Source organism: Carcharhinus amblyrhynchos, chromosome 5 (assembly GCF_965287045.1).
Source record: "Carcharhinus amblyrhynchos chromosome 5, sCarAmb.v2.hapA, whole genome shotgun sequence".
Classification (NCBI taxonomy): Eukaryota; Metazoa; Chordata; class Chondrichthyes; order Carcharhiniformes; family Carcharhinidae; genus Carcharhinus; species Carcharhinus amblyrhynchos.
The window spans coordinates 74,117,703-74,141,917 of NC_137328.1; the positions used below are offsets into that span (position 1 = coordinate 74,117,703).

The window sequence follows — 24,215 nt, forward strand, 5'->3', positions numbered from 1 at the left end:
GTAAGGCCACACTTGGAATAGTGTCTACAGTTCTGGTCACCCCATTATAGAAAGAATATTATTAAACTAGAAAAAGAGTGCAGAAAAGATTTACTAGGATGCAACCACAATTTGATGGTTTGAGTTATAAGGAGAGGCTGGATAGACTGGGACTTTTTCCTCCAGAGCGTAGAAGGCTGAGGGATGAACTTATAGAGGTCTGTAAAGTAATGAGAGGCATAGATCAACTAGATAGTCAATATCTTTTCCCAAAGGTAGGGAATCTAAAACTAGAGAGCATAAGTTTAAACTGAGAGGGGAGAGATACAAAAAGGTCCAGAGGGGAGTTTTTTTTCCACACAGAGGGTGATGAGTGTCTGGAACAAGCTGCAGAGGTAGTAGTAGAGGCGGGTACAATTTTGTTTTTTAAAAAGCATTTAAACAGTTACATGGATAAGATGGGTATAGCGGGATGTGGGCCAAATGCGGGCAATTGGGACTGGCTTTGGGGTTTAAAAAAAGGACAGCATGGACAAGTTGGGCCGAAGGGCCTGTTTCCACACTGTAAACTTCTGTGACTCTAAAACATACAATGTTTTTAGCTTCAACTACTTTGTGGTAGCGAATTCTGCAGGCTTATAACTCTCTAGGTGAACAAGTTTCTTCTTTTCTCAGTCTAATAAGGTTTACCCCATATCCTTAAACTATGACCCCTGATTCTGGACACCCCCACCATTAGGAACATTATTCCTACATCTAACCTATCTAGTCCCGCTAGGATTTTATAGGTTTCAATCAAAAAACCCCACATTCTTCTAAACTCTAGTCAACATAATCCTAACCAACTCAACCTCTCCTCATATGTCAGTCCTGCCATCCCAGAAATCAGTCTGATAAACCTTCTCTGCACTCCCTCTATAGCAAGAGCATCCTTCTTCAGCTAAGGTCTAAAACTACACATAATATTCCAGGTGTGCCTCACCAAGGCCCATTAATTGCAGCAAGACATTCCTGCTCCTGTACTCGAATCCTCGCAATATGGAGGTCATCATGCCATTCACCTTCTTTACCACCTGCTGCACCGGTCAATTTGTATGTCTCTTTCTTGGATCTATTTTTCATGGAATTATCTCTAATTTCCATTGTACGCTGTGGTTTGGCCACCTTTCCCATTTTATTTTTGTGCCAGACCGGAATAAATAACTGTTGTAGTTCACCCAAGCACTCCTTGAATGTTTACCATTGATTATCCATCATCATCCCCTTAAATAATGTTTCCCAATCCATTATAGCCAACTCATGCCTCAAACTATCGGAGTCTCCCTTAAGATTCAAATTTCTCGTCTCAGAATCTACTACTTCACTTACCATTTTGACGAAAAATTCGAACATATTACGATCTCTCATCCCCAAGGGGGTTTCACCCAACTATACTCCAATTATTCCTTTCTCATTAGACAATACCCAGTTTAGCAAAGCCTGTTCTCTAGTTGGTTCTTCAACGTAATGGTCCAGGAAACCATCTCATATGCACTGCAGGAATTCCTCTTCAACAGCACTATGACTAACTTGATTTGCCCAGTTCACATACAGATCAAAATCACCCAACATTACAGATGTTCCTTAATCACATGTGTCTCGCCATTCCCAGCATCAACACTACAGTTTGGGGTTTATATACAATCCCCAACAATGTTTTTAGACCCTTAGAGTTTCGCAGCTCTACATATACAGATTCCACATTGTTGCAGTTAATATCCCTAGTCACTGGTGCATTAATTTCTTCTATAATTGGCAATGCAACTTCACAGTCTTTGCCTTTTTGTCTGTCTTTCCTACATATTGACTACCTCTAGATGCTTGGTTCCCATCCCTGGTCACCCTACAGCCATGCCTCCATTAATCCTGACTATATCATACTAGGTTACATCTATTTGTGCAAATAATTCATCCACTTTACTGCAAATACTCCATGTATTAAGACACAAAAGCCTTCAGGCTTGTCTTTTTAACATTACTTGCCCTGTTCCCAATATTTCACACTGGCCCTTAATTTCTCTATCTATTACTTATTCCCCTTTCTGTATCTTGTTTTTGTCCTGATTCCTGGCATAGGTTCCCACTCCCTGCCTTATTAGTTAAAACCCTCCCCAACCACTCAAGGTTTAACCCCATAACTGTTGTGGCCCATAGGCTTTGCTGTGTACAGTCTGTTCATCATTTCTCAATACTACATGGAGGCTGGGGGCCTCAGGCCAGAAACAATTGTGCTAAACTTAAATAAGGGCAGTTATAAAGGAATGAGAGCAGCGTTGGCTCGAGTACACTAGGAAAATAATTTAGCAGAAAGGATGATTGATCAGCAATTCAGCTGTTAATGAAAATAATTATTGACTCACAACAAAAATAAATCCCAGTGCAGAAGGAAGATTCTAGCAAGGGAACACATCAATCATGGTTAGCCAAGGAAGTTGGGGATAGTTTTAAATTGAAAGAAAAAGCATACAATGTGACAAATGTTACTGGTAAGCCAAAGGATTTGGAAAGATTTAAAACCAAGAGCTGACCAAAAAAAAAGATAAACTAAGGGCAAACTAAAAATAAGAGTAATATAAAAATAAGAGCTCATTTAAATACATAAAAAGGAAGTCAAAAGCCTCAAAGTAAAAACAGGTCCTTCAGAGAATGAGACTGAAGAAATAACAATAGGAAATCAGGAAATGGCAAGCGTTAAAAAATACTTTGTGCCAGTCTTTATGGTAGAAGACACAAATAGCATTCCAAAAATACTAAATAATCAAGGGACAAAATGGGGGGAAATAAATACAATAACTATCACTAGACAAGAAGTACTAGGAAACTAATGGAGCTGAAGGCCAATAAGTCCACTGGACCTGGTGGGCTGCATCCTAGATTATTAAAGGAAGTTGTTGCAGAGATAGCGGGAAACACTGGTAGTAATTTTCCAAGAATCCTTAAATTCTGGAGAAGTCCCTAAGGATTGGAAAAGCATCAACGTAATACCCTTATTCATAAGAACATAAGAAATAGGAGCAGGAGTAGGCCATCTAGCCCTTCGATCCTGCCCCGCCATTCAATAAGATCATGGCTGATCTGTCGTGGCTCAGTTCCACTTTCCCGCCCTCTCCCCATAACCCTTAATCCCCTCTCTTATCAAAACCCAAGAACCCGCGTCTTAAAAATATTTAGCGAGGCAGCCTCCACCACTTCAACGGGCAGAGAATTCCAGAGATTCACCACCCTTTGAGTGAAGACGTTCCTCCTCAACTCCGTTCTAAACCGCCCCCCCTTTATCTTGAGGCTGTGCCCCCTAGACCTACTGTCTTTTTTGAGCGGGAAGAGTCTCTCCACCTCTATCCTATCCATCCCATTCATCATTTTATACGTCTCAATGAGATCTCCCCTCATTCTTCTAAACTCTAACGAGTACAAGCCTAGTTTATTCAGCCTCTCCTCACAGCTCAACCCCCTCAACTCCGGTATCAGCCTAGTAAACCTCCTCTGCACTCCCTCCAAGGCCAAAATATCTTTGCGCAGGTGCGGCGCCCAAAACTGCGCACAGTACTCCAGCTGCGGCCTCACCAATGCCCTATACAGCTGCAGCAAGACCTCCCCCTCGCTATGAAGGCCAGCATCCCATTCACCTTCCTGACCACCTGCTGCACCTGCAAGCTGGGTTTTTGCGACTCATGCACAAGGACCCCGAGGTCCCTCTGCACCGTCGCCTGCTGCAGTTTTTCACCCCGTAAGTAATAATCCTTCCTACCATTATCCCTACCAAAGTGGACCACCCCGCACTTGCCAACATTAAATTCCATTTGCCATTTCCTGGCCCATTCGCCCAGCCTATCTAGATCCTTCTGCAGACTCTCCACACCCTCCGCACAATTTGCCATTCCCCCAATCCTGGTGTCATCAGCAAATTTTGACACCCTACACTCGGTTCCCTCCTCCAGATCATCTATATAAATGGTAAAAAGCTGAGGCCCCAGCACCGACCCCTGGGGCACTCCACTAGTCACCATCCGCCAATCCGAATAGCACCCGTTGACCCCCACTCTCTGCCTCCTATTTGACAACCAATCCTCTATCCACACTAACACCCTACCTCCAACTCCATGTCCCTCGACCTTCTGCAATAACCTCTTGTGAGGTACTTTGTCAAACGCCTTCTGAAAATCTAGAAAGACCACATCCACCGGCTCTCCTCTATCCACTGCCCTAGACACATCCTCATAGAACTCCAGTAAATTTGTCAGGCACGACTTCCCTTTAATGAAACCGTGCTGCGTCTGCTCTATCAAGCAATTCCCTTCAAGATGCCTCGCAATTTCCTCCTTAATGACAGATTCTAACATTTTACCTACCACAGACGTTAAACTAACCGGCCTATAATTCCCCGCCTTTTGCCTGGCACCCTTCTTAAACAACGGCGTAACATTAGCCGTTTTCCAATCATCCGGCACTTCCCCGGAATCCAGCGACGTCTGGAAAATAACCACCAAGGTATCCACTATCACCTCCGCCATTTCTTTCAGAACCCTCGGATGCATTCCATCCGGTCCTGGGGACTTGTCCACAATCAGCCCCTCCAGTCTGTCGAGCACCGCCTCTCTAGTAACAGTAATGTCATTAAGACCCTCCAGTCCTACCACCTTTCCATCGCTAACACCCGGCAAATTATTCACGTCCTCCTCCGTGAAGACAGAAACAAAAAAGTTATTCAATACCTTAGCCATATCCCCATCCCCTACCACTAGGTCCCCTTTCTCATCCTCTAAAGGACCAACGTTCACCCTAGCCAGCCTCTTCCTTTTTATATATTTATAAAAACTCTTGCTATCCTTTTTTATATTAAGCGCTAGCCCAGCTTCATAGTTTCTCCTACCCTTCTTTATCAACTTCTTTGTCAATCTTTGTTGACATTTAAACCTCTCCCAATCCTCTTCTCGCCCACTACTCTTAGCTACTCTAAATTCCTCCGCTTTTAATTTTACACTTTCCTTCACCTCCTTCGTTATCCACGGCTTATTACCTCTCCTCCTACGGTCCTTTTTGACCATCGGAATAAATTTCCGCTGAGCACCAAGAAAGATCTCCTTAAAGATCCTCCACTGCTCCTCAGCAGACCCTCCCTCCAACGCGCTCCCCCAGTCCACATTCGCCAATTCTTCTCTCATCCTACCGTACTCCCCTCTGTTCAAACAAAGTACGCGTGTCCGGGAACCCACTTTGTCCTCCTCCATCTGCACCAGAAACTCCACCATACAATGATCACTCTCCCCAAGAGGATCCTTCACCGCAAGGTCCCTGATTCTACCCACCTCATTACATAGCACCAGATCCAAGATAGCTTGCTCCCTCGTCGGCTCCAACACACACTGTTCCAGGAAACTATCCCGGCAGCATTCCAAGAACTCCTCGAGCCCACCGCGTCCAACATGGGTCGACCAATCAATATGCAGATTGAAATCCCCCATAACTACGGCCGTCCCATTCCTGCACGCCACACTTATTTGCGTGTTAACAGCCCGCCCCACCTCTAGATCATTATTCGGGGGCCTATAGACGACACCCACCAGCGTCTTCCTCCCTTTGCTGTTCCTAATCTCTAGCCACAACGATTCCACGTTCTGCTCCTTGGCTCCAATATCATCCCTTGCTACCACCCTGATGCTATCCTTAATCAGCAGAGCTACGCACCCCCCTTTTCCCTCCTGCCTATCCTTCCTAAACACTTGATAGCCCTGTACATTCAGCTCCCACTCCCTGTCACCCTGCAGCCACGTCTCTGTAATGGCCACCAGATCATATCCATTTGTGTCGATCTGCGCCACCAGCTCATCCACTTTATTCCGAATGCTTCGTGCATTCAGATAAAGCGCTTTCATCCCAGCCTTCACCTGGACCCTATTTGCCGTAACGCCACCAACCATACTCACACCCCCTACTCCCTCTATTATTGGGACATCCTTGGCCTCTTCCTTTACCTGTACCCTCTCCTTAACTTTAGACCTTGTAACAGCACCTACCCTCGCACCCTCACCCCCCAATTAGTTTAAAGCCCTGTCTACAGTCCTCTTTACTCGATGCGCCAGCACTCTGGTCCCAGCACGGTTCAGACTGACCCCATCCCGCCCGAACAGGTCCCACCTACCCCAATACTGGTGCCAATGCCCCATAAATTCAAACCCATTCCTCCTACACCAATCCCTGAGCCACCCATTCACTTCCTTAATCCTGTCAACCCTACGCCCGTCTGCACTCGGTTCAGGCGGTAGCCCAAAGATAACCACCTTGTCGGTTCTACTTTTTAATTCCATTCCCAGCTTTTCATACTCCCTCCCCAGATCCTCAGTCCGCATTTTGCTTACATCGCCGGCACCCACGTGTACCACAACGACCGGATTCTCACCCTCCCACTCCAGGTTCCTCTGCAGCCCAGCTGCGACATCCCATACCCGAGCACCAGGCAGACAACACACCCTTCTGTGCACTTTGTCATTGTGACAAAGGACAGTGTCAATACCCTTCACCCCACTATCCCCAATCACTACTACGTTCCTTTTCCCCCTCTCTTTGCCTATGTCCTGCTGCATCACTGTACCGTGTGCAGTTTGCTCACCAACCTCACCTGCCTCATTCTCGTCCAGACTGGAAGCAAGAACCTCAAACCTGTTATGCAGATTAAGAGGCTGAGGCCTCCGCTCCTCCCCCCCTTCCTCCTCCCAGCAGCCCCCTATTGTCCCTGACAAGGGGGGGTGGATGTCACTTGCACCCCATTGACAATGGCACCCTCTCTCCCCTTGATGAGCCTCAGTGTCTGTAGCTCAGATGCCAGGTCATCCACCTTGAGCTGGAGCTCCTCCAGCAACCTGCACTTACTACAGACATGGTCACTGGGATGGACCCTGGGGTCCACCAGTTCCCACATCATACAGAAACCACACATCACATGCCCCTCCATTATTCACTGTAGTAGTCTTGAAAAAAATTTTTTTTTTCCTTGTTTTTTCAAACGAACTCACCTGGCCTTTTTGCACTCAAGCCCTTTTTGATCTTAAGCCCTAATAACTCACTCTGCTTCCCCCTCACTCCGCTGCCCGCTGTCTACACCAGGCCTCCTTTTAAACCTGGCGCTGATTTAAAGCTGGTGGCCCATAAATCCCTTCTAACCACTCCCTCAGAATTCTTAAAGCAGTAAATACAATAAATAAATGCTTTAAACAGTTCTACAAAGAACAAAGTGCTTTAAACTTATTTTAAACAGGTTTTTAACAGGTAAAATCTTAGCTCTTTCTCTGCTCCTTCACTCATCTGCTCCAGCAAAAGGGAGGGAGACAAAGAAACAGCTAACTATACTTCAGTTAGCTTAAAATCAGTCATTGGGAAGACGTTAGAATGCATTATAGAGAATGTAATAGCAGAGCATTTAGAAATACATAATATAATCAAACAAAGTCAGCATCGCTTCATGAAGGGATACATGAAGGATTGGCTCATTGATAGAAAATTGATATTTGGGATAAGAGGGGCATACTCACGAAGGCAACCTGTAAATTGTGGAGTACCACAGGCATCAGTGCTGGGGCCATAATTCGTAACATATATTATTTGACTTGGACAAGGGAAGTGGTTATACTATTGCCAAGTTTGCGATGACACAATAATAGGTGGGAAGGAAAGTGGTGAGGATGACAAAGTATAAAGAGTGATATAGACAGGTTAAGTGAGTGGGCAAAAATCTGGCAAATTGAATTTAGTGTAGGAAAATGTGAAGTTATGCACTTTGGTAGGAAGAATAAAGGATCTGAATATTATTTAAATGGATAAAGACTGCAAAAAGCTGCAGCATAGAAGGATACAGGGGTCCTCATGCATGAATCATAAAATGCCAGCACGCAAATTTAGCAAGTAATAGGGAAGGCAAGTGGAATGTTGGCCTTTATTTCAAAGAGAATGGAATATAAAAATAGGGAAGCCTTGAACAGTTTTGGCCCTCACATCTAAGGAAAGATGTACTGGCATTGGAGACAGTCCAGAGAAGGTCTGGATATGAAAAGATTTTCTTATGAGGAGGTTGAGTCTGTACTTATTGAAATTTAGAAGAATAAGAGGCTACCTCATTGAGACATACAGGATTCTCTGAACACTTGACAGGGTGGATGTTGAGAAGTTGTTTCCCCTTGTAGGAGAGTCTAGGACCAGAGGACACAATCTCAGAGTGAGGGGTCACTCATTTAAGACAGATGAGGAGGAATTTCTTCTGAGGGTAGTGAATCTGTAGAATTTTTTAACCAGAGGATTGTAGAAGCTGGGCCACTAAGTATATTCACGGCTGAGATAAGCAGATTTCTAATCAACGAGGGAATCCAGCGTTATGGAGATAAGACAGTAAAGTGCATTTGAGGATTATCATCTCAGATCAGTCACAATCTCATTGAACAGTGGAGCAGACTTGAGGGGACGAATGATTTACTTCTGCTCCTATGTCTGATGGTCTTCTGTGTGAAGGTTCTGCAAACAACACAATAAAGTAATAAGTCTCACAACAGCAGATTAAAGTCCAACAGGTTTATTTGGAATCATGAGCTTTCGGAGCACTGCTCCTTCATCAGGCGAGCTCCTTCATTACTCACCTGATACAGGAGCAATGCTGCAAAAGCTCGTTATTCCAAAGAAACTTGTTGGACTTTAACTTGGTGTTGTGATACTTCTTATGGTGCCCACCACAGTCCAACGCCGGCATCTCCACATCAACACAATAAAAAACCTAGTTTGGCTTCAGATTTGTGGGGCTAAGATTTTTTGGTGCAAGGGAGAGATTGACAGACTTGGGGAATTTACCCTGCTGTGCAACTAGTGAAATGAAGTATGATGGGCTCCCTATATGTGAAGGACAAGAGGAGACAGGAATACGTTTACATCAATTCATCAGGTCTTTTGAGTCCCCAGATAGTTTCTGGCATCGGGAATCTGCCTCTGAGGTCCAGCAGTACAGAAAAGAGCGATTTAAGAGTCTAGTGGCATTGGGCACGGCATAATGAGAGGTCAACCATAAAGGGATGCGCCAACATTGGAAGGGCAAATAGCAGTCCAAAGCACAGGAGATGGACAGAGCAGGACTTGGACTAAGAGCTGGGATGAGTTATTGAAATGCACGTTGACAGAAAGGAGGCCAAAAGGGCAGTGAATTTGTGCGGGAGGAGGAAGAGGAGGAGGAGGAGGAGGAGGAGGAGGAGGAGGAGGAGGAGGAGGAGGAGGAGGAGGAGGAGGAGGAGGAGGAGGAGGATGCATTGATTATGTTTGGAAGCACTGGACAGTGAGACATATTGGGTTTTGTAAATGTGGGTCTTCAAAATCCACTATCTCCTTTTCATCACTGCCTCGAAAACCAACTCAGCCTTACTTCATCCGGTCTCTTAGTGGTAATAGAAAGTAGAACTAATTTTATAGCATAAATCCTTATAGTATATAATTAATAGAGCTTATTTAATTCTTTTTGATATACAATAAGTTTTTTTTAAGTGTGAAATTTTGTGCTATTGTTCTGTCAGTTAAATGATGGATGTTCAGATTACTTCTTTAAATTTTAACACGATAAACTGAACTGCATCTTCACTGAAAATGTTTCTTCAATACTAAAATGGCACATGACACAGTAAGAACATAAGAAATAGGAGCAGGAGTAGGCCATCTAGCCCTTCGAGCCTGCCCCGCTATTCAATACGATCATGGCTGATCTGAAGTGGATCAGTTCCACTTTCCCGCTTTCTCCCATAACCCTTAATTCCCTTGTCCATCAGAAATCTATCTACCTGTGACTTAAATATATTCAACAAGGTAGCACCACCACTTCCAGAGATTCACGACCCTTTGAGTGAAGAAGTTCCTCCTCAACTCCGTCCTGAAGTGCCCTCCCCCCTTATTTTGAGACTGTGCCCTCTAGTTCTGTTTTCCTAAGCAGGAAGAATCTCTCTACCTCTACCCTATCTAGCCCCTTCATTACCTTATGTGTTTCTATAAGATCCCCCGTCAGCCTTCTAAACTCTAACGAGTACAGGCCCAGTCTATTCAATCTCTCTTCATAAGCTAACCCCCTCATCTCCGGTATCAGCTGGTGAACCTTCTCTGTACTCCCTCCAAGGCCAATATATCCTTTCGTAAATAAGGGGACCAAAACTGCACACAATACTCCAGTTGCAGCCTCACCAGTGCCCTGCACAGTTGCAGCAAGACCTCCCTGCTTTTATATTCTATCCCCCTCGCCATAAAGGCCAACATTCCATTTGTCTTCCCGATCACCTGCTGCACCTGCAGACTGAGTTTTTGCGATTCGTGCACAAGGACCCCCAGATCCCTCTGCACTGTAGCATGCTGCAGCTTTTCACCCTTTAGTTAATAATCTCTCCTACTATTACTTCTACCAAAGTGGATAACCTCACATTTACTCAAGTTATACTCCATCTGCCAGGTCCTCACCCACTCAGTCTATCCAGATCTCTCTGCAGACTTTCTGCGCCCTCCACGCAATTTGCTTTTCCACTCATCTTCAAGTTGAATCCTATTCACTCCAGGAGCCTTGATGAAATCTTTTGAAACATCTATTTGGCTGCAGTGATAACTAAACAAAATAGGTTTTAGTCACATCACAACAATCTTTACTAATCCAGTTACTAAGGTCAAGATAAGTATGACATTAGTGCACTGATGAACGTGTACTCCAAGGAAAAAAGTTCTGCCTTCGAGACAGGATTTTGAAAACAGTTTACAGTTTTGAAGTTTACTTTCATTTTAACACTTTTGAAGTGCAAATACACTTCTCTGCAGAAGTTTATTTAAAGTTGATGAGAATTTGAAAAAAATCCTTTATTTATGTGAGCAGTGGTGACATGAACATTTCATCTATGAACATTAGTTAACACTGGTGGACATAAACCAAAAAAAGGGAAGCAAATGATGGCTCTAAACTTTTAAGTAATCGCTCAAATGTGGGTTTGATGTAGAAATACAAGAAAAATATGACAATTAGGATTAAATGTACTCTTTTGCAAGTGAGCTCTATACTGCCTAAATCTTTGGAACATTTCTGGAAGAGAGACATTCAGTTGTGTAATATTTCCTAAAACATAATTATTCTGATACATTTTACCCTCTCATAAATGATCTTTAAACTATGCCTTTCTCACAAAGGGTCTTTAAAAGCAATGCTTTACCTTGCAAGCAATCTGACTCAAAAGCTTGAGTTTGTACCACAGTTTGTCCATGCATAAATATTACCAAAATCATAAACTAGATCAAAATCAGAAACAGGATTCACAACCCTAAAGTGTAGCAATAGAAAATTAACATAATTATGCTACAACTCCAGTACATACCAATGGTTTCCTTTACATCAATGCTGCTATTGTAATGGAAATCCAGAATCTGGACTCAATCCAACTACAGAACAAAGCATCGCGAGACTTCTTCCTTCAAAGAATCACATGAAGCATCATACTCATGCTATAATACCATGAAAATCCAGCCAAAGATGCACTCAGGTCAAAAAAACAATGAATAAAAGCAGCCTCTCACATTTACAACACTGTGCATTTACTTTCAACTTCTGACAAATCATTGCCATTTAGCTCGTCTGAGAATACTTAAGTCAGTTATGAAATTGGCATTATTCCACTATCTCAAAATTCAACAAATTAGAACCCTCTACATACTATGCAAGATGGTCTGCAAAGCAGTTAACAAACCAAATTGCTCAATCTGTCGAGCCAAAAACATAATCAAGCATCTGACTTGAACATGGATGTTGGGCATTTGACACTGGAAAATATTCATTCATCTGTGTGAAGATTTGTTCAAACAAATCAGAAAAATAGCCCCATGTGTTTTTTTTATAAAGGGGTATGTATATAATCACACATATTTAGTTTTAGGAATCTGAAAAGGTGTAATGGTCCATGATACGGACCATTAAAAGTAAAAGCAAGGCAATAAATCAATCTTGAAGGAAAATCATTTCTATATTTAAATTTTATTTCAGAAATTCACCAAGTATAGCAAGTCATTTTCAAGAATCAATACACTGCATAAAATCTAAAGCCAACACCTTTCTGGTAACAAAAATTGTGCAAAAATTCATTAGAACTATTTGGGAGGGCAAAGCCACAAGGAAGAGGAGAACTGACTAAGCTTACTTAAGAGCAGCACCCTGAAGGTCCTAATCGCAATATCATAGTCATTACAGCACAGAAAGAGGGTCCTCAGTCCATGAACGTTAGCTCTGTTTCGAGGGATCTGACCAATCTAATTCCACCACTTCAATTCTTGCAGCCCTACAACTTCATTTCTACGAAGTGCACATCCAATTTCGTTTGATCATTGATTGTCAGCTTCCACCATCCTCACATGGAGTTCCAGATTATTAACATTCATTGCATAAAAATGCTCTTTTTTACATTCTCCCTGCGTTTCATGCACAGAGTACTAAATTTGTATTCCTTGCTCTCATACCATCAGCTAATGGAAACCTCTTTCCTTGGCCTATTTTATGCAAACCTGTCATAATTTTGCACAACATTACCAGATCTCCCTCAACTTTCTGAGAATTGAGGGAAGAGGCAGAAGAGATTATTTGTACATTAAGGGTCTGACAAAACATATGCACAGGTCTACACTCTTCACCCTGATTCCAACTGAGGTCCTCCCAAGCCCTGGACTCGCACTCTAGCTCCAGATTGGCCTGGATTCTCATGTCTTTGCTAAAGATAATCTGACCTGATCATGTGGCCCGCATAGGATCATCCCTTAAAAGGGCCATGTTACCACAGTGACCTTTTGAGGGAGGTGACTGCCAATCCTGAAGTCCTTAATGCTGACTGGAAAGACTGGAGACAAACAATAAGGAAAAATGTGTAAACAGCAGAGGACAAAAATGTTCAGATGGCAAAAGAGAACCCAATTTATGCCTTCAGTGAATGCTATAATGCCTTCCAATATCCCACTGTTCTACGTAAAACCAAATCTGGGGCTTTACAGCCTCACTTGTCCTGAAACTGCAAAATCCCGCCCAAGATCAATGGAGCTTTCCATGGCCCATCCCTTGCATACTCTGATTCCCATGGATGGCGGGACATTAAAATTCCACCCCATATATTTCAGATGCTGTCTTTAAGAGCTTTATTTATACATGCATACAATGGATAAACAACACTTGTAAGACCTTGGGGAATAACTCTCATGTCAGTGTTGGTCGATTTCACATCACAGACTACTGTCAATAGGGAGGGATTGGAACATGTTACTGGTGAGAAAACCTTTTCATTTGCATGATCTTCCTTTCATACTTCTTTGATCTATTTCTTGCAACTGTCTTCATTCATCCAGCTTTTCTTGTTAACACAAACATGGAATTTCTTTAGAGTGAGCTTTGTGCTTGACTATCATCATCGGCTTTAATTTTACATCATACAAAGATCGGCTGCAGTACTATCTTGATCCTCGATTCAAAGCGACACGGTGACATAGTGGTTAGCACTGCTGCCTCAATAAGCACTAGGGACCCAGATTCAATTCTGGCCTCAGGTGACTGTCTGTGTGGAATTTGCATGTCTGCCCCGTGTCTGCTTGGGTTTCCTCCAGGCACTCTGCTTTCTTCCCACAGTAAAAAGATGTGCCGGTTAGGGGGGCTGGCCATGATAAATTACCCCTTAATATCATGGTGATTACTTGAGAGGTTATGGGAATAGGCCCTTGTTGGGATTGTCGTCGATGCAGGATCAACGGACAGAATAGCTTCTTTCTGCACTGTCGGGACTCTATGATGTTTACCCACGGTTATGAATTTGAGAGACTGAACAGGCCAATTCTTGATCCACAGATCTTTGGACACTTGCTGCGGAGTCCAGAGTGTAATTGCTTCCTGTTCCTTCCTTCTCTGCCAACTGTCTACCTCATCATTAACATGTTGGAATTAAAAGTATGATGCCACTTGATGCAGCAATTCAAGTAGGTGACTCACCAACACTTTCTTGATGATAATTAAGGATAGGCAACAAATACTGGTCTAGCCTGTGAGAAAGACATCCCATGAATCAATTAAAAAAGTGAACTTGGTAGACAGAATCAGGGAAGAACTGTGCTTCATGCCACAGATTTTGTTTTTCCCCACATTCCTGCTCCAGCTCCACAAATTACAGGTGCCCCTCCAGTTTGCTCATTTTTTTCCTGATCTCTACTTTCTCAGAAGGTTAATGAAATTTGGCTTGTCCAGTACAACTCTCACCAATTTTTACAGATGCACCATAGATGTTTCACAGCTTGGTATGGCTCCTGCCCTGACCCAGATCACAAGAAAACTACAAAGAGTTACAAACATAGCCCACTCTATCATGCAAACCAACCTCCCATCCATTGACTCCATCTACACTTCCCGACGCCTTGGAAAATCAGCCAGAGTAATCAAGGACCCCACGTACTCCGAACATACTCTCTTCCACTTTTATCCGTTTGGAAACGGATACAAGTCTGAGATCACAACCAACTCATGAACAGTTTCTTCCCTGCTGCCATCAGACTTTTGAATGGTTCCACCATATATTAAGCTGATCTTTCCCTACGTCCTAGCTGTGACTGTAATACTATATTGTGCACGCTGTCCTTTCTTTCTCCTTTATGTACTCTATGAAGAGTAAATTTTGACTGTATAGTGCACAAGAAACAATAAGACTATAGGTATAAGAGCAGAATTAGGCCACATGGCCCATCAGATTTGCTCCGCCATTTAATTGTGGCTGATAAGTTTCTCAATCCTAATTCTCCTGTCTTTTTCCTGTAACCTTTGATCCACTTACCAGTCAAGAGCCTATCTATCTCTGTCTTAAATATATTCAATGACCAGGTCTCCACAGGCTTCTGCGGCAATGAATTCCATAGATTTACCACCTTCTGCCTGAAGAAATTCCTCCTCATCTCTGTTCTAAAGGGTCGTCCATTTGCTCAGAGGCTGTGCCCTTGGATCTTAGTCTCTCCTACTAATTGAAACATCTTCTCCACTTGCACTCTATCCAGGTCTTTCAGTATTCTGTAAGTTTCACTGAGATCTGAAATTTAATCTCTATTCTTCACAATGAAGCTATGGATGACCACTTGAATAAGAGTGGAGGCAAGATGAGAGATGTATGCAGACAGTGTCTTGGAGGGGAAAGTACAGGGTCTTAGAATGCACCAGATGTGGATTGAACCTAAACTCAGGAATGGAGAAGGTTTTGGCTAAACTTGTGTAGGTAGTTAATGGGGTTGATGAAATTAGCATCTGAGGTAAGTTCAACCTAACGCTAAAACTAACAAAAGTGCGCTTTCTAACAAGGTAGGTGATATTATGATTTTGAAAGTTTTGGGAATGATACCTAAATGAAGGGAAAGTTTGGATTTGAGATGGGGTTAAGGATTGTTTATATCAGGAGCTGGATTGAAAGTAAGTGGCAGTAATACATCTTGATTTGACATATTATTGTCACGTATTGGTATACAGTGAAAAGTATTGTTTCTTGCGTGCTATACAAAGTATACCGTTCATTGAGTACATAGATGAGAAGGAAAGGAGGGTGCAGAACACAATGCCACAGCTACGATGTAGAAAAGATCAACTCAACATGAGGTAGGTCCATTCAAAGGAATGACGGCAGCAGGGAAGAAGCCATCCCTAAGAAGGAGTGATCACAAGAACAGCTTCTTCCCTGCTCCCACCAGACCCCCGAATGCACCCATCCCACAACAAGCTGATCTTTCTCTACACCTCAGCCACAACTGCAACACTACACTCTACACACTCTCCTTTCCTTTTTGTGTTTGTCTTTTCAATATTATCAGCACCACTAACTAAAAGGTGAGTACAGCCAACATGACTCACATATAATTTAGATTAAAATAAGCAGGCATAAGGGCTTCAAAGGGAATGAAATCACAATGCATAAATATTTTGAAATTGTAGCTGCATGCCATTTGGTATGATTTTCATTAATTTAATAACATTATTTGGAAAACTATATTGAAAGACTTCCTTTTTAGTTTTCTGAACCTTACATGCTCTCTGGCATGTGATCTGGACAAGTTGAGCGAGTGTGCAAATGAATGGCAGGTTCAAGTACAGTTTGGATAAACTTGAGATTGTCCACTTTTGTAGCAAAAATGGGAAGGCAGGTTACTATTGGAATGACCACAAATTAGGTGGGCAATGTGCAACAAGACCTGGGTGTCCTCGTACACCAGCCACTAAAGGCAAGCATGCAAGTGCAGCAGGCAGTCAAAAAGACAAATGGCAATCTGGCCCTCATTGCAAAAGGATTCAATTTCAGGAGCAAGGATGTCTTGAAGCAATTATACAGGATCTTAGTGAGGTCACACCTGGAATATTGTGTGCAATTTTGATTTCCTTATTTGAGGAAAGATGCTCTTGCTCTAAAGGGAGTGCAGAGAAGGTTTACCAGACTCCAGGGGTGGAAGAAAGACTGAGTCAGTTAGGATCATATTTGCTGGGGTTCAGAAGAATGAGAGATCTCAGAAACCAATAAAATTCTAACAGGACTCGACAGAGTAGATGAAAGAAGGATATTCCTGATGGTGGGGTTGTCCAGAACCAAGGGTCACAGTCTGAGGATACAAAGCAGACCATTTAGGACAGAGGTGAGGCGATATTTTTTCATCCAGAGTGTGGTCAGCTTGTGGAATTCACTACCACAGAAAGCAGTTGAAGCCAAAGCATTGCTCATTTTCAAGAAGCAGTTAAATATAACACATGGGGCAAAGAGGTTCGAAGGACATGGGGGCAAAAGCAGCATCAGGTTGTTGCGTTGGTTGATCATCCACGATCACAATGAATAGCAGAGCAGATGCAAAGGGCCAAATGACTTCCCCACTCCTAATTTCTATGATTCTATGAAATATTAGCTCTAGTTGTAACATTCAAGGGTGTTAGCGTGGATAGAGGATTGGTTGTCAAATAGGAGGCAGAGAGTGGGGGTCAATGGGTGCTATTCGGATTGGCGGTTGGTGACTAGTGGGGTGCCCCAGGGGTCGGTGCTGGGGCCTCAGCTATTTACCATTTATATAGATGATCTGGAGGAGGGAACCGAGTGTAGGGTGTCGAAATTTGCTGATGACACCAAGATTGGGGGAAAGGCAAATTGTGCGGAGGGTGTGGAGAGTCTGCAGAAGGATCTAGATAGGCTGGGCGAATGGGCCAGGAAATGGCAAATGGAATTTAATGTTGGCAAGTGTGAGGTGGTCCACTTTGGTAGGAAGAATGGTAGGAAGGACTATTACTTACGTGGCGAAAAACTGCAGCAGGCGACGGTGCAGAAGGACCTCGGGGTCCTTGTGCATGAGTCGCAAAAACCCAGCCTGCAAGTGCAGCAGGTGGTCAGGAAGGCGAATGGGATGCTGGCCTTCATAGCGAGGGGGATTGAATATAAAAGTAGGGAGGTCTTGCTGCAGCTGTATAGGGCATTGGTGAGGCCGCAGCTGGAGTACTGTGTGCAGTTTTGGGCGCCGCACCTGCGCAAGGATATTTTGGCCCTGGAGGGAGTGCAGAGGAGGTTTACTAGGCTGATACCGGAGTTGAGGGGGTTGAGCTATGAGGAGAGGCTGAATAAACTAGGCTTGTACTCGTTAGAGTTTAGAAGAATGAGGGGAGATCTCATTGAGACGTATAAGATGATGAATGGGATGGATAGGATAGAGGTGGAAAGACTCTTCCCGCTCAAAAAAGACAGTAGGACTAGGGGGCACAGCCTCAAGATAAAGGGGGGGCGGTTCAGAACGGAGTTGAGGAGGAACTTCTTCACTCAAAGGGTGGTGAATCTCTGGAATTCTCTGCCCGTTGAAGTGGTGGAGGCTGCCTCGCTAAATATTTTTAAGAAGCGGGTTGATGGGTTTTTGATAAGAGAGGGGATTAAGGGTTATGGGGAGAGGGCGGGAAAGTGGAACTGAGCCACGACAGATCAGCCATGATCTTATTGAATGGCGGGGCAGGCTCGAAGGGCCAGATGGCCTACTCCTGCTCCTATTTCTTATGTTCTTATGTTCTTATACATTTAACGTACGAAGCAGGAGGTTTAGAGGGCTGTGAAGAAAAACCTTTTCACAGTGTGGTGCAGTCTGGAACTCACTACTTGAAAAGGTGGTGGAAGCAGCGACCCTTATAATATTTAAAAAGTATTTAGATATGCACTTGTGATGCCAAGACATACAAGGCTATGGGCCAAGTGCTGGAGAATAGTTAGGTGGTTTGCTTTTGACTGGGTAGATGTGATGGGCCTTTTTCTATGCTGTATACCTCTATAATTCTATAATATTAAGAGGTTATTAACAAGAGGTTATTGCAGAACGTAAGGGGGCATGGAGTTGGGGGTAGGGTGTTAGCGTGGATAGAGGATTGGCTGTCAAATAGGAGGCAGAGAGTGGGGGTCAATGGGTGCTATTCGGATTGGCAGTTGGTGACTAGTAGAGTGCCCCGGGGTCGGTGCTGGGGCCTCAGCTATTTACCATTTATATAGATGATCTGGAGGAGGGAACTGAGTGTATGGTGTCGAAGTTTGCTGATGACACCAAGATTGGTGGAACGGCAAATTGCGCGGAGGGTGTGGAGAGTCTGCAGAAGGATCTAGATAGGCTGGGCGAAGGGGCCAGGAAATGGCAAATGGAATTTAATGTTGGCAAGTGCGAGGTGGTCCACTTTGGTAGGAATAATGGTAGGAAGGACTATTACTTACATGGCAAAAAACTGCAGCATGCTACAGTGCAGAGGGACCTCGGGGTCCTTGTGCATGAGTCACAAAAACCCAGCCTGCAGGTGCAGCAGATGGTCAGGAAGGCTAATGGGATGCTGGCATTCATAGAGAGGGGGATTGAATATAAAAGTAGGGAGGTCTTGCTGCAGCTGTATAGGGCATTGGTGAGGCCGCAGCTGGAGTACTGTGTGCAGTTTTGGGCGCCGCACTTACGCAAGGATATTTTGGCCTTGGAGGGAGTGCAGAGGAGGTTTACTAGGCTGATGCCGGGGGGGTTGAGCTATGAGGAGAGGCTGAATAAACTAGGCTTGTACTCGTTAGAGTTTAGAAGAATGAGGGGAGATCTCATTGAGACATATAAGATGATGAATGGGATGGATAGAATAGAGGTGGAGAGACTCTTCCCACTCAGAAAGGATAGTAGGACTAGGGGGCACAGCCTCAAGATAAAGGGGGGGGCGGTTTAGAACGGAGTTGAGGAGGAACTTCTTCACTCAAAGGGTGGTGAATCTCTGGAATTCTCTGCCCGTTGAAGTGGTGGAGGTTGCCTCGCTAAATATTTTTAAGACACGGGTTGATGGGTTTTTGATAAGCAAGGGGATTAAGGATTATGGGGAGAGGGCAGGAAAGTGGAACTGAGCCACGACAGATCAGCTATGATCTTATTGAATGGCAGGGCAGGCTCAAAGGGCTAGATGGCCTACTCCTGCTCCTATTTCTTATGTTTATGTTCTTACGTTCTCTCTCCACGAATGCTGTCAGATCTGCTGAGATTTTTCAGCATTTTCTGTTGTTATTTCAGATTTGGCCTGGGTTGCAAAATCCTACTAACTGTCCTGGCTGAGACAATTCACACCTCTTTAAACTGAGTTTATCCCTCTCTTCAGTCATATTGTCTGTACCGGTAAAGACTCGCATTCCAACCATTATCTCAAAATTAAGTCTTTGTCTATATATGTCCTATTTGTGAACCCAACTCTCCACTCACCTGATGAAGAGCAGCGCTCTGAAAGCTCGTGATACCAAATAAACCCATTGAACTTTAACAAAGAAGTGTTGTGAGACTTCTAACTTGAAGCACAGTTTATCCAATACCATCTGATCAATTTTAATGCTTTCTAGTGTCTGAATTGCTTTCTCTTTCACCATGACATGTGCAGCAGTATCATTCTCCATAAAAAGAGATGCAAAATATTAATTTAATACCTTAACAATCCTCTATCCTGTGCATGAATCCTCTTTGTCGTCCCTAATAAGCCCGACTCTTCATTTTAAGGACATAAGAAATAGGAGGAGTAGGCCACCTAGCCCTTCGAGGCTGCCCCGCCATTCAACAAGATCATGGTTGACCTTAAGTGGATCAGTTCCACTTTCCCACTTTCTCCCCATAACCCTTAATTCCCTTGTCTATCAGAAACCTATCTACCCGTGACTTAAATATATTCAGCGAGGTAGCCTCCACTACTTCAAATGGGCAGAGAAGAGATTTTACCCCACTTTTACTAGTTATATGCTAATAGAAGATTCTGGGAATCCCATTTAAGTTTACTGCAAGTCTCTCCTTATACTTTCTTTTGGTTTCTCATTTGCTTTTTCATTTGCCCTCTCAACCTTCAGTATTAAGCCTGATTCTCACTTGTTTTATCCACTTGATATCTGTTATACGCATACTTTTGTCTTCTTCATTGCTGTCTCTTTAGTCATCTAAGGGGCTCTGGATTTTGTTAGTTCTACCATTCACCTTTTTGGAAACATACCTGGACTCTATCCAAGCCCCAAATCTTTAAAGCTCGCACGAGTACCCAGCTAACTGAAAATGAATTAAGGCTTAAGCCAAAATCAACTCAACTGTTGAGAAAAAGCTTCAATGCATTTAAAAAGATGCTTCAAAATATTCAGTTCTAAGCTTGAACAAAACATGCAACTTTCTATTAACATCAATCCTCTTTCTCAATGGCAATTTAAAATTGATTACCAAGAAAAGGGAATATGTTTTCTTGCTCAACATATCAAAGCCCTTCATAATTTAAAACCAATCTCCATTAAGTCTTCCTTGTCTTCTCTGAGCCAATGGAATTATTCCTAGGATCTTATAATGGGACGTTCAAAGCTGTGCACAGTAACTTCATCAATATTTTTGTATAATAAATTCATTATTACTTCTTTTACTCTTGAATAATATGCTTGGTTTTAAAATCAAAATGTTACTTTTTTTTAAAATGGTTCTACCAACTTGCAGACACACTTTCAGAGAATTACATATTTTCTCTCGGTCTCAAAATTCATCTAAATCTTTCAGTGCATTGAAATTTAGGGTATTACCCAATTCTTAACTTTGTCTCCTACACTGCTGCAAATTGAAATAGGTCCATCATCTATTTTCTAAACTACTAACCCAGCTGCTAATCTGAGAACCACCTAAAATGCATTTTGCAGTCACTCTTGCTGCTTTCCAAAACCCATACCGTATCAAAACCTTACATTGTTATCAGCAAATTGAGATTGTACTTATTGCAATTTTGTTCAAATTATCCATGGAAAGAAAGAATAACATGCAATCCAATACTAACCCATAAAAAAACACCCACTTCCTTGACCAAACTTTTGATGATCCATCCCAATCTCTTCTCCCTTAGCTTCGTTCTTATTTTGACTCAAACCTCTAGAAAACCTCTTGAAAAGGTTTCTCTAGATTAGTAATATTATAAACATATTGTTATTGTTCTGATGTATTTTTTATTCTAATCTTTAGAAAGCAGAGCTAAAAATCAAATGTGATTTTAACATTGGTTTAATTTACATATCGGTTCCTGCAAAGAAAGACAGCTACATAACTTAATTCCAAAGTGTCTATGAAAACTCCAGAAAACCAGGCAATAAATCGGCTAATGTATACATTTTTCCACTAAATGCAAACAGAAAATTGGATCATTTCCCTCTTTGTTCATTCTGAATCAACTACTTTTTAAAAAAATTTTGTTCACACAATTATCAGGTAAGGACACTCTGAACAATCTGGAAAATTTGCATCTGTACTCACCTCCTGTATAATTCTACATGAACAAAATTTTCCTTGTACAAGCAGTCATCTCAATTTTCTATATGAAAAAGCTTTTGAGTTGTTAGCAAAAGAGGCAGCTGCAGTAATGAGTTACAATATATTGCAAAGTATTATTTGAAAAAAATAATACGACTTAAAAAGCATTAAAGTGGATAAGTCCCCAGGGCCTGATGGGATCTACCCTAGATTACTGAGGGAGGCGAGGGTAGAAATTACTCAGGCCTTGATAACAATCTTTGTATCCTCATTGGCTATCCTCCAGTTCTCTGGAACTTCATCTGCAGCTAATGTTGTTCCTTTGTTTAAGAAGGGCAGCAGGGATAATCCAGGAAATTATAAGCTGGTGAGCCTTATATCAGTGGGAGGGAAATTATTGGAAAATATTCTTAGGGACAGGAGTTACTCACATTTGGAAACAAATGGACTTATTAGTGATAGACAACATGGTTTTACGAAGGGGAGGTCATGCCTCACTAACCTGATCAAGTTTTTTGAGGGAGTGATGAGGGAAAGGCCGTGGATGTTGTACACATGGACTTCAATAAAGCTTTTGACAAGGTACCTCATGGTCAATTAATACAAAAGGTAAAGCTACATGGGATCAAAGGAGAGCTGGCAAGATGCGTGCAGAGCTGGCTTGGCCATAGAAGACAATGGGTAGCAGTAAAGGGGTGCTTTTCTGAATGGAAGGCTATGACCAGCTGTGTTCCACAGAGATCAGTTCTGGGACCTTTGTTGTTTGTAGTATATATAAATGATTTGGAGGAAAATCTAGCTGGTCTTTTTAGTAAGTTCGCAGATGACACAAAAATTGGTAGAGTTGTGGATAGTGAAGAGAATTGTCAGAGAATACAACAAGAAATAGACCGGTTGGAGACTTGGACGGAGAAATGGCAAATGGAGTTTAATCCAGACAAGTGAGAGATAATGCATTCTGGAAAGTTCAATACATGTAAGAGTTATACAGTAAATGGTAGAACCCTAAGGAGTATTGACAGGCAGAGAGATCTGGGCATATATGTCCACCAATCATTAAAAGTGGCAATGCAGGTGAATAGTCAAGACGACATACAGCGTGCTTGCCTTCATTGGTTGGGACACCGAGTATAAAAATTGACTGGTCATGCTGCAGCTGCACAGAACCTTAGTTAGGCAAATTTAGAATATTGCATACAATTCAAGTCACCATACTACCAGAGGGTGTGGATGCTTTGGAGAGGGTACAGAAGAAGTTTACGAGGATGTTGCCCGGTCTGGGTATTAGCTATGAGGAGGGGTTGGATAAATGCAGTTTGTTCTCACTGGAACAACAGAGGTTGAGGGATAACCTCAGAGGTCTATAAGATCAAGATTATCCACAGAATGGATAAAGAGATGCTCTTTCCTAGGGTAGAAAAGTCAAGTAATAGGGGACACAGGTTTAAGGTGCATGGAGAAAAGTTTAGAGGAGATGTGCAGCAAGATTTTTTTACATATAGGGTGGAGATGTGCAGCAAGTTTTTTTTTACATATAGGGTGGTGAATGTCTGGAATGCACTGTCTGGGGAGGTGTTGGGAGCAGGAATGATAGCAGCATTTAAGAGGCAACTAAACAAATGCATGAATAGGATGGGAATGGAAGGATACGGACTCCATAAATGCACACGGTATTAGTTTAGGCAGGCATCATGATCGGCGCAGGTTTAGCGTGCCAAAGGGCCTGTTCCTGTGTAAGGTTTCATTTATCACATACACAATATAATGCAAAGAATCGCTTGAATACCACAAAGGAATCAACATCACCTTCCTCAGGAAAGTGCCAAGAGAAAGGGGGTTAAATTCATATTTTGATTTGTTTTCGATGCTCTATACAAAAAAATTACTATACTTTTCCCAAAATGTTTCTGTCAGTATTTTTGAACAATTTTCTATTGAAGATGAAGTTTACAAATTGCAAGCCTTGGTAATTTCTTCAGTTGACAGTAAGAGTTGGAAATACAATACTCAACAGCACAGAGGCACAAGTTGGAAACCCTATTGCAACATTTCAAACACAGAAAATACTATACTTGGAAAGCAGTGTCATATTTCATTTTCTTTTCATTGCAAACCATTATTTAATATTCAGCTTATGCAAAGGACCACACCCATGATGCCAACTGGGCTTTGGCAAACAGTGTTGTCACTCCACAATTTTGCTCAGTGTTTTACGATAAACTAATATCAAGACTTGAAGTTACTTTCTGAACAAGGTTTTTGGCCAAAATTGATGACCAAAAGAATTTCAAAAATATTAATAATTGGTCGGTTCACCTTCATTTGTAATTTATTTCAAAGAACAAAGAACAGTACAGCACAGGAACAGGCCCTTCGGCCCTCCAAGCCTGCAC

At 42.6% G+C, this 24,215-nt stretch overlaps 1 protein-coding gene across 4 annotated transcripts in view; it reads right to left on the reverse strand.

Moving 5' to 3' along the window:
- mcc (MCC regulator of WNT signaling pathway) overlaps nt 1-24,215 on the reverse strand; it is a 192,106-nt gene that overhangs the window by 108,858 nt on the left and 59,033 nt on the right. The window contains exon 2 of one of the 4 annotated variants that reach the window (XM_080189016.1): nt 12,775-12,884. The exons of the other annotated variants lie outside the window; for them this stretch is intronic. Within the exon in view, the coding sequence (XP_080045142.1) occupies nt 12,775-12,801 (27 nt within the window). The 5' untranslated portion in view covers nt 12,802-12,884. The remainder of the gene's footprint in view (nt 1-12,774; nt 12,885-24,215) is intronic. 4 annotated transcript variants of the gene reach the window in all.